This window comes from Momordica charantia, assembly GCF_013281855.1.
Source record: "Momordica charantia cultivar OHB3-1 chromosome 1 unlocalized genomic scaffold, Mcharantia_2.0 BLBB01000001.1, whole genome shotgun sequence".
Classification (NCBI taxonomy): Eukaryota; Viridiplantae; Streptophyta; class Magnoliopsida; order Cucurbitales; family Cucurbitaceae; genus Momordica; species Momordica charantia.
In genome coordinates this window covers 13,368,084-13,391,261 of record NW_028275157.1, presented here as the reverse complement: position 1 = coordinate 13,391,261, position 23,178 = coordinate 13,368,084, and the positions used below count along the sequence as shown (strand labels likewise).

Sequence of the window (23,178 nt, the reverse complement as noted above, 5' to 3'; positions counted from 1 at the left end):
CAAAAAACTCCACACCATCAAGCCTTTGCCCTTATCATGTTTGTTTTGAGTGTTGGGATATAGACCACCTCGATGTTTGGTTGGCTACATGCACCCCGATTTGAGTAGGCTCACCTCGTGACTTCTGGTCTCACTAGGTTGAGTTATGACTTTCTTGATAGTTGAGAGACTCATGTAAATTAGTCGATAATATTCTTTAAGGTATCGTTATGTGTACCATTATTTTCTTTACAACATTATTTACAATCAAATGTCTAATATAATTCCATCTAATTTTAGAGTATCTGATTTTCTACTTTCATGTGAACTTATTAACATCGTTGATCAGACCTTCGATGAAAAACATTCATCAATATGTCAACATTATTTTCATCCATATTTATCTAAAAATAAATCAAAACGTATATATATATATATATATATAGATAGCAATGTTATATGTAGAGAACTCCATAGCGTAAGTTTGACCTATCTTCTAATTTAGTCACTTTTTAAAAAAAAATGTTTTTTCTTAAAATATTTTTCTATAAAATAGTTTTAATTAAAAAACTTATAGATTTGGTTATATTTTTTTAAAAGTGATTTCATAAACTTATAGATTTGGTTATATTTTTTTAAAAGTGATTTCATGTATGTTTGGTTGCACTAGATATAAAAGTGATTCTACAAATTTCAAATTACTATAAACTGAATCAACTCGATCAATCAATTTATAATAATGTTTGGAGAGTTGACATTAAAATGATTCTTCTCAAACTGATATTAACCCATTGGTTATTGCAAAATAATTTTTATTTGCTATAAACACTCATTTAAAAAAACATACTTTATGGCTCTCAAAAATCAATTAAAAAATTAATTCGAACCTTAGTGTACTTTCCATTACATTTTACTTAAATATATATATTTTTAAAATCTTAAATATTTTGCTATATTTGAAAATATTTCTAATCCTACCTTAAAAAAATGTTATTGGTGTCTTAACCTTTTTTTAGTTTAATAACGAGGATGAGTGATCTAATCATCAACTATCATCGTGATAATAAATATCTTATCCATTAAATTTAAGTTATATTCAAATTGATAATTGTTGGATTTTTAATGTGGGAAAGAAAGTGGAATTTGAAAATATTGATAAACAATTGAATATTACAAATTTAATATCCAGAATTAAATTTGTAACTATTAATTCACATGTACATTTGAATTTTATTTTTTATTTTATTTATCAATTCTTTATTATTAAAATTGAAGTTATATCTTTAAATAATGAGTTATTTCTATATTTTGTTAAAGCATTTGTGAGGAGTTACCTAATCGTGCAACTATATATAGTTGTAGTTTTTCTCATTTGACATATCAAATATTCTTATTTGAGTTTCTCCTCCTCTTAAAGAATTATCTCTTCTTTTGTTCTCGTTTGTGTTGAGAAAAGTATTTAAAAGTTCTGCAAGATTCGAGTAGTTCGAGGTTGCTGTTCTACCGGAGTCAGTCTTTGTATCCTGTTGAGATAATCGAGGTAGCCTGCTAGCAACTTATGCAGAGCGAACAATTGTTTTTAGGTTAGCGCTATTGAAGCGTGCCTCGACTATATTTATCAAGTTTTAGTGTTCAAATTGTCCGTATCTGTATTGTTTATATCCAGTTGCGTGGTATATTGTTTGTCAATATTATTAAGTTTATATGTACAACATATATCTCTGTATAATAATTACTTAACCAGTTAAATTATATTCAAATTAGCTACACGTAAATCATGACCTACTTAAAAATACTGTCAATATACAGCATTAACACGTGGTAATATGATAATCTTACTCAAAAGAAACATTAATAAAATTAATTAAAAAGAAAAAGAAAAAAAAGGTGGTCCAAATAAAACAGCGAAAAACGGTGGGGCCGGCCCCCACCGCCGACGGCCGACCGCGGCGGTGGAAACATTCACAATTTCACGGGGAATATGCCGCCCGATCCCTTCCCCTTCGACAAAACGTTCTTATCTGTGGGTCCCGCCTTATAACTCCATCTCATCCTGGCCGTCCATCTCTCCATCGTCGCTCATCCGACGGCCTGCGTCCACAGTCAAAGGTCTATCTTGATAGATATCTTTGACCATGTGGGGAACATGTTTTTTCTTTCTGAAAAAAAAAATAATTGTTTTTTTCTTATTTTGAAAAAATTAATTCAAAATATTATAATTTTCAAACTTTTGACTGATGGTGCCACCTCACCAATCTTAATTTTCCTCATTCAATATCTACGCGCTGCCGAAATTACCCTTCTGCCCCTACCAATTCCTTCCTTGCCCCTATTATTTGCCTTTTTTGTTTTGTTATTTTTTTATTTAAATAAAATCCCATTTCGATAATTAATTAGGTGGCGTGTTGTATGATAGCTATTTTATTTTTAGTTTTATATTTAAAAAATTATGCCTTTTGTTTTATACAATTACATTACTCAGTTTTTCACCATTCTTGAAACATACGATTCCTAACTAAATTTCAAAAAACAAAAATAATTTTTGAAAATTACTTTATGTGGTTTTTTAAATTTGACATTTTATAAATTTTTTAAGCTTGATTTTTAAAAATAGAAAAAAAAATAGGATCTTAATTATTTGTTTATAGTTTATTAAGCAAAAAAAAAAATTCTAAAAAGTATATTTTGAAATAATAAATGATTTGTCCAACATTGCAATCCAAATATAAAGTGGAAGTTCAAATTGATTATCTTGGAAGAAAATTGTTAACATCTTAAAAGAATAAGTTATGTTAAAAAAAAAAAAGAATTATAGAGTTTTCAGCGAATAGTCTTCTAAGTCATTTTAAAACACATGATACCGTTATTTTTTTTAATTAGAATATATAAACTTCCACCCTTATTTTATTTTTATTTTTGCTTTGAATTCTCACTCTTTCAGTTTCTTTGGGGTTAATTCTTAAACTTTACACAAAAAAGAAAAAAAGTTCACGTACAATACCTTCAAATTTTTCGTATTACCTCTGACCACGCGATATTAATAATGAGAATATATAATTTTCATCGTCATGTTGACACTTTCATATGTCCAATAATTCGACATCAACATGAAATGTGAACCGACATTTCTACAATATCACGAAAAAATCAACAAAATATAATATAAAAAAATTACTAAATAAGAACATACTATTAATATTAAAATTGTTTACCTATTTAAAAAGGTGAAATGTTATTGGTTAATTTAAATATCAACATTAATACTTAAAACTTATATTATAACAAATAAATCAATCTAAACCCAACTTAAAAATCTGACATAGTAACATTTAGGTATAGGTATAGGGACCAAAAGCAAAAATTGTAAAATAATAACTCGAAATATTTAAAGAGATATGAATTTATTAAAAAGAAAAAGAAAAAGAAAAAAGGTGAGGGTAAAAAGGTCATAAGGGGGAATATGCTATTTATGGAGAACAATATTAAATAAAGATACTTTTTGTTAAATGCAATAATAAATGTGTTTGTTTTGGTGAGAAGTTTGACCACTGTTCATCTATCTCCTCTGTTTGTTCGATAACTAATTCTTAATAATTTTCCCTTTTTCTTCACTGTTTTTTCGCTCTCAAATTCTTCACTTCAATTTTCGAGTTCAATTCACAGCTCGATTCGTCTTCATTATTTCGCTGTCCGCCGATCTGTTCACTCTTACTTCCACCACTTCCTTTGCTTTTCTCCAGGTAATAACCCATGATCGCTATGTTTGCTCTCTGAATTTTGTTCCATTTTTAGAGTTCCTTGGAAAGCTCCGCCACTGTGTTGTTTTTCTATCTGGCGCTGGCTTCATTTTGATCTCTGTTTCCTGGTTGGGAGATGAGATGGGGAGATGGGGTTGTTTTGTTTGTATGTTAATTGTAACAATTTCTTGTTGGTTGCTTGATTTTGTGCAATCGGATGAATGGGGAACGGGTTATATCTCCGCAGGTATGGAAGGAGGATGGAATTTTTATCAGTACCTGACAGTTCTTTCTTATTTGGTTAGGTTATTTCCTTTGTTTTCGTCGTCGATCGGTTTTCCCCCAAATGTTAGGGTAATTGGGCTTCTTCTCGTTTTGAACATGAGATTAACAATTTAACAGATATTCACCTCTGAGCTCTAGTCTTTGATGATTGTTTGCTGCTGCGGATTGGATTTGTTGGGGGAGATTTATTTGGGATTTCAATTTGTGAACCTGTTCTTCTTTACGTTTTGGAAGCATGGATGTCCTCTTGCTGTTCGATTCATGGAGTCTATCTGAATTCCGTCTTTTATTCGTATTCTGTTTGTAGAAGATTGCAAGTAAATAGAAATGGCAATTGAGGGCGTTACTGCTGTGGTTCGACCCTTTTGTTAGTTTTCAGAAGCTCCTTGAATTAAGTTCAAAATGTCTAGTCGTTTTATGGTGATTTTTTGTATTTGAATGCACCAGTAGTTTAGGTTTTGTTTCTGGGTTCGTTCATGTAAATTCTCAACTTTGAATGAGGAATTGGATTAACGAGAACTAAAGTTTGCATTATTTTTATGTATTTTAATTGATGGCTTAGTAGTCTACCTTTTTTTTTCCTTTTTCAGATTTATTAGGAGTTCCTGTTTGCATAACTATCTTCTTGAACACAAGATGGGGTGCTTCCCAGTTTTAAAGAGTAAGAAGAAAAATCATGGACACAGTGTTCATGACAAAAATGTTAGCTCTAAGGAGATTGTGCCAACTATGCTGCCCGAACCCCAAATTCGTACACGCTCATTGCAGTCTGCACCACCAAGTTTTAAGACCAGAGTGAAACCTGTACAACCAGCGAATGGTGCTGCTGGCAGTAGGATACGGACATTGTCTGCTCCATCGACACTTGATGCAGCAGAGCAGGATGCTCTTTCATCAGTTGAATATGATGAACCAGAAGAGTCAATTGGCCGATTTGGATTGAATAGGGAACAGAGATCCCCAAGTCCTCAACCTCTTCCTCTTCCATCACCCCAGGTTGTTGTGGCACTAAAGCATACTGGAAGCTTTAAATCAGTGGTGTCAACTGGACCTCTGTACGCCTCTGGGCCATTGCCACTACCACCTGTCGGAGCAGCCAAAAACTTTTCATTTGAAGAAATATCAGCTGCTTGCCATAATTTTTCTGCGGAATCCTGTGTGTCAGAAAGTCTATCTTCTTTAATGTATAGGGCTTCTTTTGGAGACGACGCTTCAACTTCAAAGAGGTTTGAAGCCACCGTTACTTGCCGCCATCCGTCCAACCAGGTAATATATTGGCAAGTACATGTTTCCATTTTAAATGGTCTTCGTAGGTTGATAAGTTTGGTATAATTACAGCTCCCACTGCTTATGGCCTTTGTAGTCACTGTTACCTGCGTTTGTAGCTTGTTTAATTTTGTATGTTTCAACCTTGTTTTCTGTTCAAAGCTTGTGACGAGAATTAGCTATCTACCACGATAAATTGGGAACTAAGCCTACTTATTATTGCAATCTATATATACTTTAATGACTAAAAAAGTCAGGATTAGGCTTTGATTTTCATCACGTTCAAGTGAACTTGAGCAGTATTTCGAACTGTCAGTTTTAGGCTAGTGATAAACTTAAGTTGATTTATATCTGTGGTTGAGAAATTCTTAAGCCCTTGCTATTCTATACTCCAGGGTTTTAAGGAATTTGTTTCCGAGGTTAATACCCTAGCATCTTTGCAACATCCAAACCTCTGTAAATTGATTGGCTTTCATGCCCATGAGGGTTCGGGGCCAAGAATGCTGGTGTACGAGAGGCTTTTTCATGGAAGCTTAGATCGTCTATTGTATGGGAGATCAGATGGGCCTTCTATTGACTGGAATACAAGAACGAAGATTGCATTATGTGCTGCACAGGGTCTCACTTTCTTGCATGAAGAGGGACCTTTTCAGGTGAGAAAACTTGTTATTCAAATTTACTATAACTATTTAGTCACTTTACTTGGTTTCCTCATTTGAATCACTGTTAGAACCCTAGACTTGTAGTTTCAAAATGATATTAATTTGGGAATTGTTTCAAATAATCAGAGTAATAATGAACAACATTCCATGACACACCCCCTCTCCAACGAACTTACTCAGTGACACTCGAGAAAAAAGTTCAGAGCGGTTTATTATTCTATAGCTGAATGTGATTTTTATTTGCTGCAGGCAATGTACAATGAATTTTCCATCACCAACATTCAAATTGACAAAGATTTTAGTGCCAAGCTTTCTGGATATGGTTGTGTTGGACACATTCCTACACCTGAGACAGAGATTTCTAACAATTCAGTGGTGAGTTCTTAATCCATTATATTAGATTTTCTGGTATTTTTAGTGGTACATGTATTATCTTGGCTTCTTAAACCTTCGTTTTTCACTTGGCCGATTTGGGTGCAAGGTTGTTGATTGTTTTTCCTGTTCTTACATATTCAGTCAGCAGCATATCTATCAATTGAGACATTGGAGAGAGGGCTGCTTACTCCAAAGAGCAACGTTTGGAGTTTTGGAATCGTTCTTCTAGAATTGCTAACTGGGCGAAGAAACCTTGATGGTCGTTACCCAAAAGAAGAGAGGAACTTAGTCAAGTGGAGCAGACCATTCCTCGCCGATGATGGTCGGTTGTCATTGATCATGGATCCTCAATTAAAAGGCCGCTTCTCGATCAAGGCAGCCAGGACAGTGGCTGACATTGCTCTGAAATGTCTTCAGAAGGACCCCTCAGAAAGACCCACAATGAGGAATGTAGTTGAACACCTGAAGATTATCCAAAATTTGAAGCACTCGAGCCGATTCCCGCTCCAAGAACCCGCTGCACCCCCAGTAAAACAGATGCTAAGATCACCAAGCCTTGATGGAATCATTACACCAGCAGCAGCTAGATTAAGTTTCTCGCCTTCTCCACCCTCCGGATTTCACCCATCTCTTTCACCCGGAGGGAAATCTTCCATTCCTACACTCCCACCCCGGCTATGTTCGACCCTCTCCTTCGAGGATTTCGATCGACAGGAAAGACGAAAATCATCTGCATCAGCCCTACGGAGACCACGTATCGAAGGATATTGACATTCTAATTCATTTTATTTGTTCATTATTTATTATATTTTTCTTGTCTGTTTTCCCCTCTCCTGGTGATTGATTTTTCAACACAATGTACAGCAGATTAGAAGAAGAGAGAAAAAAAAACCATTCATCCTCCTACCTGAAGGAGGAGAAATATATGCCTACTTTTCTGTAGATATAGTTCTAACAATGTCGTTTTATGTGAATGTATACACTTCATACATCTTTCTCCTGTCTCATCTCTTTGCTTGAGTTATAAACAAAGGATGTAACAAATGTTCTTGGTTGCTTCAATTAGGTTACTTGAAAAGGTGTCATTCCTTGCTTGCCCCTTGGAAACAAGTAAAGTAACCTATAACATGTTTTTGGTTCGGCTCACTTGAACATAGTTCAATTACTCAAGGTATCAAACTTTAATAGTTTTTTTTAGCTCTTCTGTCTTTAATAAATGCAATTGGGTTACTTTTGGGTGTAAAAATTATAATCGAATGTTTAAAGATGCAATTGAAACATTTTGAAGTTTATAGACTAAATAGACATAGTATGACAACGACGATTTTCCTATAAGTACTAGGGATTCTCCTTTTAACTTTCAAAATGAAACAAGAAATACATCTCTAACTTCAGAATTGTATCTAATAGATTTTTAAATTTTAAGAAGTGGTGGATAAGTCTCTAAATTTTTAATGCTCGATATGATATTAGACACAACCTTGAAAGTTCATAAACTTTTAATTTTTTTTAAGTACATCAAAAGATGAAAGATTGAACCAACAAAATATTCTAAGCTTATGTTGATTAAAATGATTTAGTAGATATATATTAAGATATACATCTTGATCAACTGAAAATAGGGTTTAAAGTTGGAAACTTTTTGAGTGCAAATATGGTGGCTCCACAGTTGGTTACAGTACAAAATTGTGTTTCCCCGTCTTCTCTCTCCTTCTGTAACTCCATTCATATAAAACCCTCTTCTCGAAACCCTCGCCATATCCCATCTCCGGCCATTCTTCGTCTGCTTCGCTTCCCCATTCATGGAGTCGCTTTTGATCCTCAACCCCGCCGCCTGTTCCCACTTGAAGCCGAAGAGCTCTGCTCCTCTCCCCGCGCGCTCCCGCCTCTGTTCGTCTCCCCGCTTCCATCCCTTGCTGGGTTTTCCTGGTGCTAACGTTTCCATCGTCGCTAAAGCTCTTCCGCGGTGTCCTTTGACTCGGCGAGTTGTGGCGCTTGCTGCCTCGCATGAGGAATCGGTATGGTTGTTTCTCTCTTCTGTCCTGCCGTTGAATTCCATCTCTTGTTCTTGTTTTTATTAGCTTCTGTTGATTGAATAATGCTGGTTGGGATTAAGAGAGAATGTGGGTAGGGTGATGGTGTTCGTGATTAGTAATTGATACATGTATTCTGGAGTACACTATTGGCCATTTGGAGTTTAAGAAATTGGTATCTATTTTGATTATTTAATATGTATGTCATGCCGTAGGTGATTGAGCCAGGTCTGCATTGTCCCGGCTCGTTGAATAATTATTGAATTTGTGGCACTCAAGATTTTTAGCTCTTAGGGTTGTTTAGCCACAACTTATTCTTAATGATGGTAATAATGCACACAAAAGTTCAAGCATGGTAAATCAAGATTTTCATTATTGGGATTTAGGCCTTCGCAGGGGTCTTTTTGACAGGGAAATGGAAAGCTGGTTGGGCCTCATTTGAGTATTAGATGTGGTTCGCCTGGGAGAAGGAGAAGACAAGGTCTACTGGTGTTTAGGAAAAGGGGGAGCTTTCTCTTCAAAGTCTGCCTTATTAAAACTTTCAGATGCTCCCCTTTCTTTGAAGTCTTCCCTAATTGCTGCCATATGGAATTTTGAAATTCCCAAGAAAGTTAAGGTTTTCCTATGGTCGCTGGTTTATAGAAGTTTAAATACCCAGGATTATCTCCAAAAGAAATGCAAAAACTGGACCATACCTCCCTCGGTTTGTAGTATGTGCAATAGAGATGGAGAATCCTTAGATCATCTTTTTATACACTGCCCCTTTGTGGCCAAGGTTGGTATTTCTTGCTGGATATTTTTGGCATCTCCATTTGTGCTCCTAGACATATCGACAGGTGGTTATCTGAGGCTTTTTCGGGTTGTTTCTTATCGAGGAAAGTTAAATCCCTCTGTTGTGTAGTGAGAGCTCTTCTTTGGCATATTTGGTTAGAAAGGAATGAGCGCATTTTTTAAGACAAGGCTCATACTTTTGACATTTTTTGTAGGAATGTACAGCACAACACCTCTTCTTGGTGGTGACTCAATAAAAGGAAATTATTTTGTAATTACCGCTTTTCCATGTTTGTAAACAACTGAAAAGCCATCATTTATCGTTTCATGGCAGTTCAGAACCCCCAGCCCTCAGTCTGTTTTGGTTTTTGTCTATAATATATCTATCTTAGGTTTCTAAAAAAAAAAGAATATATATAGCCTAACTGATTTTTTGACAATGACTAGGTTATTTTAGTTTTGCTCTTGGTTAGTGAATATATATGGTCGTGTAGTTGATCATATGCATTGAATGTAGATTGATATTTCCTTTTCTTTTCTCAATTGCATTGTTAGCATTCAGAAAGTGAAGCAGAGAAAGAAAAAAAAGATTTCGATTTTGATGCGGAGAAAGTACAAGAGTTATGGAAAAAAGCTTTAAATACCTTCAAAGAACAAGCTCTGAAGATGAAAAGCATTTCGAAGGATGCATATGAGGAATACTCTGAGAAAGCACTTGTTTCTCTGAATGAAACTTCAAAGATTTTGAAAATCCAAGCAGAAAAGGCAAGGGAAGATTTGGTTTTAGTAGTGCATGAATTAAGTGAAGAAGGTAAAGAATATATTGCCACAGTAGCAGAGAATTATCCTGAAGAAGTTAAGGAGATCGTGGTAACATTTACTTCTCCAACGGATGACTTACGTGAAATTTCAAAAGTTCAAGACTTCTATTTTGGGATACCATATGGTATGTATTATCAAACTTTATGTTATGTATAAATGGAGTAGGTTAGCTTTGCTTTTGTACTACCATTTATTTCAGCTTCTACTTGAGTAGCTTATCCAAGTAAAATCTCTAATTTAGAGGGATAGAAAACTTCGGATAAGATAATTGTAGTAGCTGTGTGTATTGCAATTTGCAACATTGTCTTTTCAACATTCTATCTATGACTATATTGTTCTTCAGTTTATATAGTCCAGTCCTGTGGGCTTATAAATCTCTTGCTGACTTGTATTGCTAATCGTCTACAGGACTGGTCCTTTCTCTTGGTGGTTTCCTTTCCTTCATGATAACAGGAAGCCTTGCTGCAATTAGATTTGGTGTGATACTTGGTGGTGCTTTGTTGGCCTTGAGTATTTTGAGCTTGCGGTCATATAAAAGAGGACAATCATTTCCTCTCGGCCTGAAGGGGCAAGCAGGTCAGTCTGCCAATAATTCAATAGCTTAATATATGAAACACAAATGATCGTCACTCATTGAGTTATTTAGTTGAGTAGCCATTTTGGTATTTAATTATACAGCATTCAAGTTTGTTTAAAAATTCTTAATTGGCAGGTATTTCTCCTTTTGTCTTGTCGTGGTCAATGTCACATGCTTCATGTTCTACCTACATCTTTAGCTACCATATCTCTACTTGTGAAATGTACAGCTTATTCACTGCTTCATGAACTGTAATGAATTGTTCTGTCATCTAGCCTTAAGTCCCTTGATCAGTCTTCCAGTCTTAAGTCATTGATGTCATTGGTTCACCTCAATAATTGCAATTCACACACATTTTTTTAGTCGCATTTCTTGTAGTCGTTCAGCCTTAAGTCATTTGATCAGTCTTCCAATTCTCCTTTCTTTCCTTTTTCAGAAGGAATTTGTAACTGTTTCAAGATTTTTGTGTAACAGCGATTGCAAGTATTCTATTTCTTAGAGAGTTGCGCTTGGTGTTTCAGGTGAGAACTCTAGATACTAACTAAACATGATGTTTACGTGGTGAATGTTGTTCTTGAACTGACAGAATTTGAACTCTTTTCTGACACTTTGTTTTTGTTTTGTTTCTTATTCTCTCTCTTTCTGCATGCAGAGACCATCAATTGTAAATCTTTTAACAACCTTGATCAGGTTTATATCTTTCCTCGCCTCTTTCTTCTCACGTTCATTATTGCTTCTGCTGGATGGACAGACTGAAAGTACTTTATTGCTATTGTAACTTTCATCTATTTTGTGAGTTTACGCTGCCATTTTTGGCTGGAAAATTATGTTCGTCTGTTTGATCTTAGCTTGTATTGTAAAATCCTAAGGTTAAGCTCTTCATTTATATTTATTCAGCACCAAAGAACTTGACCTGTGGCAGTTAGGTTCATTAATACTTTTAGTTCTATTAATAGATCAAATGTATACTTTTCTTTTTACACCTTTTCTTTTCTGTTTTCTCCCCTTTTGATGAGTTTTTTTCCCCAAACCAATCTTATTAGCGGTCTTGTTCCATAAATATGATTTCACAGTCCTCTGCCCATTTAGATTTTTTCTCTTCACTCATCTATTATTGTAGAATGCATTGATTAGCCAGACTTTTTTGCTGTATCCACATTGAAGGGTTTGCTGGCTGAGACTTTTCTTTTTTGTACAGTGCAACAATGGTCTCATTATATGTCTATAGGATGGTGCTGGACGCTCGCCACAAAAAAGAAAAAGACTTCTCTGCAGAATGAAAACTAGTAGTCAGGTGAACTACTTTTTATGCATGTGCATACGTAGATAAAGTCCCTGCATCTTTTTGCAGTGTAATCTTTCTGTACTGGCTGAATTTTGATTTTCACTTGCAGGATCCTTGGGGGATCGGAATTAGTGCGTCGAAAGAGAATAGTTTGCCAGTTCAGTTAAAACGATCCGTGGGGGGGCACTGGTATGTTGCTATTTTTTTAAGAGTTTGTTCTCCAAGGAAATGTAGGTTATGAAGTTGGGTGAAATTTTGGATTATGATTCAGTTTGTTGGTAGGATAGCCAGGAAAACTCGAGCTGGTTTAAGAGAATCAAAGAAATGGTCTTAGTTTTAGTTATTGGTTGAGTTTGTTCTTTTTTTTTTTTTTTCTTTTTACTGGATGTCGACTATAATGTGAAGGAGCCAAAAAATTACACTGTGGACTGAAGCTGGAGCAATTTGAGTGGAAGAGCTGCGGCCAAATCGTTGGAACACAGTCAAGTAATTTGAATGCTTTTCAATCTTGTCCGGCACCAATTGTACTAAAATAAAATAGTTGTTGAACTGTTCAGAGAGATTCATCATATGATTTGAAGTCGTATCCTAGTTTTGTCTCTCTCTCATCTAATGATATACTAACATTTTCTCAGGATTATTTAGTATGAACTAGAGAAACTTCTCTCTTAGGATCAGTTTGTGAATTCGTGGCAACGTAGTGTTGAATAATTACGAATGACATATTTTTGCATCCGTCATTCGTTGGGTTTCTTCCCTCTTTGGAGGATGGGTCCTTAAGTTTTATACTTGTGCTGACGATTTGACGAGGTTGGAGAAGATAATGGGAAGAAATAGAAGCTATATCCATCAATCCCAAGTAGCTCTTTGGTTTTCCTACGAGTCTAGTTATGCATAGTAGTGGACTGGAAATTCTGCATTGCGTTGCCTAGTACCCTCTTTCTCCTTGGCAACAGTGGTAAGGTAATTTTAATCTAGGTGATTCGTCGTTCCACGATAGGGATTAAATTGTTACTTACCCAAATTTAGAAATTATAAATAACAGCTCGAATGAAGATGGAAGGTATTCTGTAAGCTTGGAATGCATTTTTGTGTCAATGTTCATGGAGTGCATCTAGTTCAGGGATTTTGAGAACTTTGAGTTTAGATAGTTTATATTTGGAACGTAAGAAACTTATGTCTACTTACGAATTTTGAGATTAATAAAAACATACAGCATAAGATGTGAGTTGTAATATTTCATACCTTTAATTTTATGATATTTAATATCTGTATCGCAAAACAAAAGATAAACATCCAAAAATAATTGAATGAAGATTACACAATGTGCTTGGAAGTAGATCCAAAATCTATATGGTCTTCTGAGTTCTGATAACCATTTGGTACAAATAAAAATATCTTTTGTAATTTCTCTTGTACATCAAACGTTATACAATTACTAGCTAAATTTTTCTTTAAAATTCACAATAGATACATACCTATATAATGGGAAGCATAGCTCCATAACATAACTTTATTGGAACAACAAACTATCACAAGCCATATCGGTATTTTATCATACTTCAATAGTGGAAACATGGTAGAACGTAGGACAATGTAATCTATATGTTATGGGTGAAAATAAGAAATAGTATAAGTGGTAGCATGCTAGTAAAGGTTGCAAAAATGACTACGTGAATTCCCATACTTAGTAATCCAATTCAGGTGAGATAAGTTAGTTGAGACTAGAAGTCACTTTACTCAGATGAGTTATCATCTGAACACTGAAAAGACATTATAGGACATAGCCCCTACTCGAACCTAAATCAAATGTGGCTAATTTTGTAGCCATAGTAACACTAACACCATAGCCAACTGTCAGAAACATAATATGATTGGCATGCCTTACAAATGGCTTTATAATATCATTTCAGAGAGGGAAAAGCTTTACATTGCAGCAACTGCCATCTTCAAAGCTTCCATTCCAAATCCACAAGTTTCATCATTAGGAAGACTCAAAATAGCTGAAAACAGATGGAAGAATGAAGATTCCAACACTTTCATGTCTATTTTTTTTCATTTGATGGCTTACAGCTGCTAAAATGGTTACAATGCAGATGAACATATTGCAAAGGTTGTATGTAAGTGTTGTATTTTCACACACTTGCCTCATTCCTTATGTTGATGAGTAAAAAGTTCTCAAATTTTTACAAGGGTTAAAAAAAAGGGAAAGGAAAAAAGAAAAAACCCCCCTATTATATACTTTACTTCAATCTCTCCTTTCTCTTTCAAACTGTGTAGGTTTTTTTTACCTCAGCACCCTAATATCATATGATACAGTTTCAGACAATTCTCTGCATTAATCCATCCTCCTCCTCCATCCATTTCTTCCTGCCAAAAATAAAACATAAATTTTACGACTCGAGATCCCTCCTATTTGGACACAGATTTTGCATCCTTTCGAATAATCACCCCAACCAAAGAGACATCATTTGGTGGGGCATTCCGTCTTCTCCCATCTTCATATCGCACCTGACTTCAAACTCTGTGACCCAACTCTCATAAACTCTTCTTTACGATGCCAGTCGTGTCTGAGGACTAATCGAAAAATTTGTATCATACGACCCCTTCTAAAGTGCCTTAAGCCTCCAGTGGATATCTATCCTCAAAAGTATAATTAACTAAAAGAATTCATCTATATCCAAGGACAAATGCATCACTTGGCATGTCTAACCTTCAGAGTTACAATCACGCATGTTACCACCACAGGGGAAGCCATCTGCAAATGAGTTTTGCTCACAACGATGGTACACAGAGTAGACATGTGTTAATTGGAATCTCGATCTCGATCTCGCTTTGAACCCGAATGATCACGACCTTTTCGTTTCCTCAGTATCTCAGCTTCCCTGGCTATCTGAATATCTGAGGGCCAAAATCGTTGGTTCACAACTTTAAAAAGGTAGCGTGGAAGCAATCCTACAACTATTATGAGGAATATAGTCAACCAATAGGTTGGGGACTTCGCCAAATGAAAGATCGTCCTGCAAAACAACAAAAAAATATTAACTTATGCAAGTAATTGCACTAGATGAACTCCTGTTTGCAGCATGTAAATAGCTTAAATTAAGTTTAATCCTACCATTTCGAAGTTGTGTCTAACAGGTTCCCGAACTCTAAAAAATGTTTAATAGCAATAGGTCTCCTAAACTTTCAATTTCAAGTCTAATAGGTTTTTAAGTCTATAAAGTTATAGACACCTATTAGATATAGAACTGAAAACTTTAGAGACCCATTAGACAATTTTTAAAGTACTAGAACCTATAGACATAATCTTTAAAGTTCGAGATTAAACATCTAGTAATTTAACATGGGAGAATCAAGATTTGTTGCAGGAAACCAACCAGTAATTAGGAAATGAAGGTATGGAGTCCAACACCACCATGCAGGCATATGTTATGACTATGGATCCCCAGACTGCAACATGGGTAATATAGACCCAACGTTGAACATCCATTGCCAAGTGTACATTCACAAGGATAACAACTGCTATGGTCCACAAACTTCCCAAGCTCCATATATCAATGGAACTGTCCTTGTAAATGAACAATGGTACATAGAAGAGAACAAGACTCTGCCACAGGGTATCAATCATTGTCAACCAAAAGAGACGCAAATTGTATGCCTCCTGTCTATAGCCAGCACCATAAAGCTTTGGATATTGTATTAGAGTTTTGTGACTCAAATCTTTGTCTAGGATACCAACAAAAATAGTAGGGATGGACGTATAGATAACAGAGTAAAACACACTACTCCAATCAGTCAAAGCTGATGTTGTGGAAAATGCTGTGCACAGAATGTACCTAATAAATACCACAAAAAAAAAACACACACACACACACATTAGCTAAAGCATAAGCTTCACCAACAGAAGATATGATGTTTCAGAGCATGGATTATAAAGACTGGAGAAAGGGGCGACCACAAAACAAAATATTACCATCATAAGAGTGGGTGTCATGTTTTCAAGAAGATGTAATTCATTCATAAACTAGCATAGAAAATGCATAAAATAGTTGATCAACTTTCTATTGACAGCACAAATTACGTTTTCCATTTTGAAGTATTTTACTCTCTAAGATCATCAGATCGCTTTTAGCATTTCAAGGAAACACTAAAAGTAATTCGGTGCGTTGGCATGGAATGCAGGAATACAAAAAGACACTTATCATACCAGAAGAGCATCAAGACGAAAACAGCGTTACGGTAGAAGTTGTAAAGAACCATGTAGCCAACACGTTGATAGTTCCAGTGTCCATGCACTAGAAGTAATCTTTTTAAAAAGCGAAATTGTCCCATGGCAAAATCAGATGCCATTACTGCTTGGCGCCCTTCCTGTCCACATATACCAACACCTACATCGGCCATCTGAATCATTGAGACGTCATTGGCCCCTAGAAGAATTGTCATTGGACAGTGAACAGATGCATCAATAAACTGAATTGAGAGTAATTCATTCATAAAGCTGGTCGGTTATAGTTGGTAAGTTCTCACCACGTAGTGGTCTCAAAGGGGCATATTCAACGATATTTAGGGAGTTAGAAAAGAAAACTTACCATCTCCTATTGCCAATGTCATATCATCAGTTCGACTCTTGATCAAATCAACAATTCCAGCTTTCTGCAGGGGTGCAACACGACAGCATAGCACAACATTGCATGAAGTTGCGAGGTCAAAAAGCTGCCAGAAAATAGGAGTCATTCTAACAGTCATTAACAAGTCGCCAAGTATTAGAAGAATATTAATGTTGCTGCAACGTAAAGGTTCTCAAAGGTAACAACAAGATTCTTGCCTCTGACTCCAATTCCTTCTCCAAAATGTACACCAAGCTATTTCCATCAATTATTAGAGCTAGTGGTTTATTAGTCATTTCTTCTTCTATCTCCTCATCATTAAAATCTGTCATACTAGATGGCTTTGGTATATCGTGACTGTCATTCTCACAACTCTTCAGCTTCTGTTTTTGACATATGTCCTGTGTTGATCTAATACCATATTTTTCTATAGCATCGGCTAAAAGTTGCCTGCAATCATTCTCGGAGTTGCCATTGATAATAATTGACTGCATATCTGTGGTCAGCAGTTTGCAGGAAAGACCGATTGATATAGCTGTCTCCTGCTTATCTCCAGTCAGGATCCAAACCTTTATTCCTGCCTGCCGAAGAGATTCAATGGCTTCAGGTACACCATCTTGAAGTTTATCCTCAATCGCAGTAGCACCCAGAAGCTTTAAATTAGTTTCTATGAGGGCAGCTGTCTGACGTAGTTTTACCGCTCTTTCAGTCAGTGAAGTACTAGCATCCTCATATCTGCTCTGCCACAGCTCAAATTCAGAATCTGTCAGATCCCTGGCAGCAACTACAAGTGTTCGCAAACCTTCCAATGAATATTCACGCAAATGGTTCTGTGTAGCATTCTTGATAAGTTCTTCCCTCTCAGATTCAAGGCCTAAAACATTCAACATTGAAGTATCGGCCCCTTTCACCAGCACCTTTATAGTGTTGTTGGGGAATCTGATGACAACAGACATTCTTTTGCGAACACTATCGAACTCATGTAAACCCAAAACATCTAACCTAGAATCCAGGGGAAAAAAAGGCAGAATGTAATATTGTATAAAACAATATAAAAAAATGTTTGAAACACGAAAACAAGCAGGAATGGAGAATTACTAGACAAGCTAAAAAATGAAAAATAGAAAGAAATAGATTATCTACCTTAAGTTCTCACCATTGACATCTATAACAATATGCCCGGATGTGCGCTCAAAAAGAGTATATCCGTAAGCAGAGGCTGCAGCAACTAGTGCTTGCTCGTCAGGGGATTCCCCCTGATAATCAATAGTTTCGACATCCTCATGCAATTCACCATTCACATAACTAGATTTATCATCCACGAGAATAGGAATTACAGTATTGCATGCAGCCAATGTAAGAAAAAATTCATGTGCAGCAATCTTTTCATCTCCATTTAGGTCCTTGTGCAACATTTTCATCAGTTCGGAGTCAACAGCAACATCAGATTTAAGTCTCCACCTCCTCCTCCCTAGAACTGCTGTTGCAAAAGATCACAATAGATGAAGGAAAAAAGAAGAAAACACATAATACAATCTCAGAATTTCACCTAACAGAAGGTCTTTAATACTTGAGGAAGAACATAGGGTATAGGCTGGCCATCTAATGGAGATCATACTGACACCACAAATTAGACCTAATTTTATTGTCAGAAGAAATGCAAGTAAACTTAAATCTAGTTAGTTTTGGAACTCATGTGCCAACCCACCACCTTTTAAACTCTGAAGACTAGATATTCCATATACCATAACTCAACCGGAATTATCATAGTTGATAGTTGGTAAAAATGGAAAATTTTCTGAGACCACCGACAATCAAAAAATGGCCCTTCCAGTTGATGACTGAGGATTTAACCAGACAATCTTCTAACTTTTATGCCAAAGTATAAATAAATTACCCAGACAGCATATGTTCAATTCATGAGTTCAACTAATATTTATTGGTAAATATAACCACTTTAAGAGACTACCTTTCACAAATGTAAGCTCAATAATTATCATGTATACAGATTTCCCTTAGGAAAAAAAATGACAGAACAACAAAAAAATAGAGAACAATCAGAGTATAAATATAATGATAAGAGAGAAGTAGTATACCCAGTTAGCATGTCTTGCAAAATATAGTAATAATGATAATAACAGCAACAACAATAATATTTGATACATTTCCAACCACCAAGCTTAGATAATATGCAAAGAAGTCACATAAACAGAAACAAATGGCAACTGCATTGGCTAGCAGAAGTTATCATCATGAGCTGACACAAACATAGATTAAAATTATGATGATTATGATAGCGTTGAATTCATTTTCTGTACCTGGAATGGAATATAACATTGATGAATATCCCTCAGACAAGTTGTCCCCATAATTCTTCCCATGTACACTCGCTCTTCTAAATTCCATTTTATTTTCAGTAAGTGTTCCTGTTTTATCAGAAAATACGTAGCGAACTTGACCAAGATCCTCATTGATATTCAGTGATCTGCACTGGAACCTTGAGCCGGACATTCTGCAGTACATGTGCTTATCTTCAATCATGAAATATGACTGGCCCAGTCTCACCATCTCCATTGTAATATAAAGGGATATTGGTATCATGATCTGAAACACTATAATAGAACTCAAAAAGGAGAAAAAGGTCTCCATCGGTATTCCATAAAACCTGTACCTCTTACCATTATCCGGTCCATTTGTGAGATACCTTTTCCTATAGTATGGCAAGGTATCAAGCTGTTCCTCGTGACGAACAAGCCATGAGCCCATTCCAATAGCCACAACTAGACACATGATAAAGAGGAAGATTGACAACCACAATGTTTCCCTGTTCATGTAACTCTCCAGTTTACTTCGCTTGGCAGGAGATACTGCACTATTTAACATGGCTTTTGTCTCTTGTCCAGCATATACAACCACCCCAATGATCCATTCAGTGTTCTTCAGCTGACAACCACGCAAGACTATGTTTGACTGGCTGAGGGGAAATTTATGGCCGTTGAACTCCATGTTGGCAGTGAACTCATAAATATTCCTATTAGGTTGTTCACATCGAATAAGACCTGAAAATGAACACCCCTCAGCTACTGCTGATGCTGTTTCCTGCCTAGCAAACCTTGTCTTCAAGTTGGACTCACCATCCAAATTCATCGTTTGGATGTAAGCAAGGCCACTAGGATCACTTGTCCCCAATAAAACCATGTCACAAGGAATGGCCTCATCTGCACAAATCTTCACAACTTCACCTGCTCGTATTTTTTTCCACACCTTCAACTCGAATTCATCAGATTGAAGCACCAGAGCCTGTTTATTGTTCTCATTGCGATCTGATCTGTGTCTACGCCAATCCTCATAGCCATCCTTAATAGCTGTAACACAAAGCACAAACAGGAGGGGAAAAAGAGATACAGTTCTCCCAAAGACTGCCAAAGGTGGAAGCTGGTTAAGAGCTGCAATAGCAAGAAAATAAAGATAGGCAACACGATGGAACTGAATAAAGAGGTTCTTTGGCAAGAACGTAATCACTGTGTACTTGCTAGTCGTTATCTCATTTCCTGTGAACTCATACTTGTCATTAGTTCTCCTTGGATCATTGATGTAAATCAACCTTGGATTATCGTCATGCTGTAAATTATCATCAAACTGCATACTTTTATGACGACTTCTCTGTGCCCTATGCTGCAACTTCTCCTGAACCCTAGAGAGTTCAAAGTTCACAGGATCTTCATTAATATTATGTAGCTCCATTGCACCCCACGATACCAGGCGTCTTCTATCCTGGGTGGGGTAGCCAAAATTAAACTGCTCGGGAAACAATGAGCCAACACTATAAAACTGCTTATTCCTAGAAAGAGAAGTGGAACGTCTAATATCTCCAGTAGGGCTATCACAGTTTTCCTTCACATCCACAATGTCACTCGGAGCATCATCATAACCGGAAGAGGTGAAGGAAGCACTGCGACATAGACAACCAACGGAACCAAATTTTTGAGATGGGGATCGGTGTCCAACGACTGATGTAGATTCTGATGAAGCCAGCAAGGGCTGACCAGAAGTCATAAATTATTCTTCGACTTCATTAGAGAGTCTCACATGCAAATCAAAGGAAGCCCGAGTAGACATTAAACCCCTCATCCCAAGTCCATCCAAGAAAAACACAGAGAACCAGAAGAACTCGAGCTCCATTTTACCAAGAAGCCGCCCTTCATCCTCCTAAATCCATATTCTTAGTGAAAACCCAGTTGCACTACCCAGCAATGAATTCCCGCTGAACAGCGTCCACAACTTTGCTACCAAAGATCAGCACGACTAGAAGAATAAAGAAACGTTGAAGGGTTCGACGAGAGATATCTCTGCCTGGAAGTGAAGACAGTGAAATATAATGTGGGAGGGCTTAGCAATATCAACACATTCAGGCTTCTGTCTTCTCCTCGGACACCGTTTTCAATTGACAAGAGAAGTGACAAACTTACACGCAAGAAAAAACAGATCAGAGACCAGCCTTCAAGACAGAAATCAGGTCGGGAGGGGAATCAATGATGCACAAACAGCTCGATTCGACGGAGTATTGACAACTCCCTCTCGTGGATCCAAATAACAACAACGCCCTACGATTCCCCAAGCACGCAATGCCAAAAACTAGAGAGCAAATGAGACAAACTCGAATTAATAACCCTAGACCTGAAAAACAAAAAAGAACCCCAACCCAAAATTAAAAATCAAAAAATAAAAAGAACCCACCAATCGAATCAGACTCAGATATGCAATCATCACAAAAAATTGGAAAAAAACCCAAGAAAGAAAAACGTAAAATAATGTTAAAAAGAAGAAGAAAGAATTAAAGAGAGAAGGCAGAGGGTAGGTACCAGATGAAAGAGAAGGCTTATCTCCTCGGAATTGATGAAACGAAGTATAGGAGCAGAGAGATCAGAGGCCCCTTCAATGCACTGAATACGAAATCATAGTGCAAATGGCAGAGAAGTGAGAGAAGGGAAGAGGAAGAAGAAGAAGAAGAAGAAGAATGGGGGTATAAACGCGGATCGGGGGATCTCCCACCTGAAAATGTAGTCTCCGGAGATGAATCGGAGGCGGGTAGATCAAATACGACCCAGAAAAAGGATAAATTAAGGGATTAAGGGGGTGGGGGATAAGAATAGAAAAAGGAAGAAGAGGAAGAGGATTGAAATGGGTAATGGGTATGGCGGAGGAGAGAGAAGGAGGTGGAAGGAATGAATTGGAGAGAGAGAGAGATGCTAAAACCGAGGAAATCGTAGAGAGAGAGAGACAGAGAGAGAGAATCGGAAAACCACCAATTCAAAATCGAAGCTTTGCAATTGCAATTGCAATTTTCCCAATTCCCAATTTGCCTGCTTTCGTTCGATCCATCGCTCGCTCGCTCGCTCAATACGGCACCGTTTCATCCCCCTTTTGCCTGTCTCTCTTCTTGCGAGCGTTCCCCATCTTCCTTCCTCTTTCCCTCTTCTCCAACTTTAAAACAACTGCATTATACGGGAGTGGAGATTCAAACTCACACTCTTCTGATTTGATATAAATACTTAGTAGAATTATGTTCAAATTGACCTTCCAAAATAAAGTAGGATACCAAATCATCAACCTTATTTACTAAGTTATGTTCAAAACGACTAGTACCTAGTGATTGAATTTTACAAAAAGTTTAATAGGTTCCTTTCTTAAACTTTAAAAAGTGTTCGCCAAAAACTTTCTAATAAGTTTGACATTTTTTAGACATAAACACATGGCATCGATTATCTTGAGATGTTTGCTCCTATGACTAAACTAAAAAAATAAAAGTAAAAATTCATACTAGTTATTTTTAAGTTGTAGCTAATAGGCATTCGTCACTCCATCAACTTGATGTCAAAAAGATCTTTCTTCATTGAGACCCATAAGTAAGCTTCTATTCATCTTCCGCTAGGTTTTCGAGCTCAAGGAGAGGAAGGGAATTGAAAGACAGTTTTATATATATATAGAGAGATATAGATAGATACATACATACATACTTGGTTCGAGATATAAAATTTTGTTATGATGAGAATTGATGGATTTCTATATAAGTTAGATACATAATTGAAAATTTAGATACCTATTATACATTTTTTGAATTGTAGAGACATATTAGATACAATATCGACAAATTAGAGACCTATGAGATGTTCCCTAAAATTCAAAAACCTATTAGACACGGTCCTAAAAATTTAGGAATCAAATTTATAATTTAACCAGTTATAATACAATTTTTAGATATTTTTAGAGTTTAAAAACTTATTTGACTCGTAATTGAAAGTTTAGTAGGTTAGTAGACACTTTTTAATGTTAAAAAATCTATCAAAGGTTAAATTGAAACTTTAAAAACATATAAAACACTTCATTTCAAACTTCTTTTTCTGAAAAAGGCATTAAATAAACAAGACTACAACTCGATAAATATCCTATTTTCAAGCCAAACAGATCAATGAGGGCTCCAAGTTTCCAAATAATGCACAAAATTATTGGTATCTCTACGAATGTGGGTGAAAGCCTTCACATTCTTGCTCGGAGGCACGCTAGCATGTCTAGTATTTTTTCCTTTAGTACAACAATTTATGGTCGAACCTCTAACCTCAAGAAAAGAAGTACATATTAATTACGGTTGAGTTATGTTCATGTTGGCGTTAACATGTCTAGTTGATTCAAGAGGCGAATGACTTAAAGTAAGTCAGGTTCTACAATCAGCGATAAAGTTTTACCTATTTCAAGATGAATTAAACCATCTAATGTAG

The 23,178-nt window shown here is 36.2% G+C and overlaps 3 protein-coding genes across 8 annotated transcripts; 2 read left to right on the top strand and 1 right to left on the bottom strand.

Annotated features, from left to right (window-relative positions):
* Nucleotides 1–3,505: 3,505 nt before the first annotated feature.
* Nucleotides 3,506–7,295, top strand: LOC111013880 (putative serine/threonine-protein kinase PBL11). The gene is made up of 5 exons (XM_022288419.2): nt 3,506–3,719; nt 4,592–5,267; nt 5,663–5,920; nt 6,179–6,304; nt 6,446–7,295. The coding sequence occupies exons 2-5, from the start codon at nt 4,638–4,640 to the stop codon at nt 7,073–7,075; spliced, it is 1,644 nt and encodes a 547-aa protein (XP_022144111.1). The 5' UTR covers nt 3,506–3,719; nt 4,592–4,637; the 3' UTR covers nt 7,076–7,295.
* A 677-nt stretch (nt 7,296–7,972) lies between these two features.
* On the top strand, nt 7,973–12,393 carry LOC111013860 (Transmembrane proteins 14C). Of its 3 annotated transcripts, XR_002601758.2 has the most exons (8): nt 7,976–8,322; nt 9,664–10,054; nt 10,339–10,506; nt 10,982–11,028; nt 11,160–11,197; nt 11,706–11,801; nt 11,902–11,981; nt 12,198–12,393. XR_002601758.2 is itself a non-coding variant. In XM_022288390.2 (7 exons), exons 1-6 carry the CDS (start codon nt 8,107–8,109, stop codon nt 11,785–11,787), a joined length of 942 nt encoding a protein of 313 aa, XP_022144082.1. In that variant the 5' UTR covers nt 7,977–8,106; the 3' UTR covers nt 11,788–11,801; nt 11,902–12,393. The 3 variants fall into 3 exon arrangements, 1 of the variants encoding a protein (XP_022144082.1); XM_022288390.2 differs by having other exon boundaries at nt 7,977–8,322; nt 11,902–12,393; XR_015788411.1 differs by lacking the exons at nt 11,706–11,801; nt 11,902–11,981; nt 12,198–12,393 and having other exon boundaries at nt 7,973–8,322; nt 10,944–11,028; nt 11,160–11,194.
* A 1,421-nt stretch (nt 12,394–13,814) lies between these two features.
* On the bottom strand, nt 13,815–21,821 carry LOC111013881 (phospholipid-transporting ATPase 1). 4 transcript variants are annotated; one of them, XM_022288422.2, is made up of 9 exons: nt 21,265–21,821; nt 20,872–21,079; nt 18,721–20,755; nt 17,546–17,882; nt 16,621–17,404; nt 16,385–16,508; nt 16,003–16,222; nt 15,173–15,631; nt 13,815–14,812 (listed from the first exon to the last, which is right to left on the bottom strand). In XM_022288422.2, exons 3-9 carry the CDS (start codon nt 20,456–20,458, stop codon nt 14,599–14,601), a joined length of 3,876 nt encoding a protein of 1,291 aa, XP_022144114.1. In that variant the 5' UTR covers nt 20,459–20,755; nt 20,872–21,079; nt 21,265–21,821; the 3' UTR covers nt 13,815–14,598. The 4 variants fall into 4 exon arrangements, with proteins under 4 accessions (XP_022144114.1, XP_022144112.1, XP_022144113.1 ...); XM_022288420.2 differs by having other exon boundaries at nt 18,721–21,079; XM_022288421.2 differs by having other exon boundaries at nt 18,721–21,037.
* Nucleotides 21,822–23,178: the final 1,357 nt, after the last annotated feature.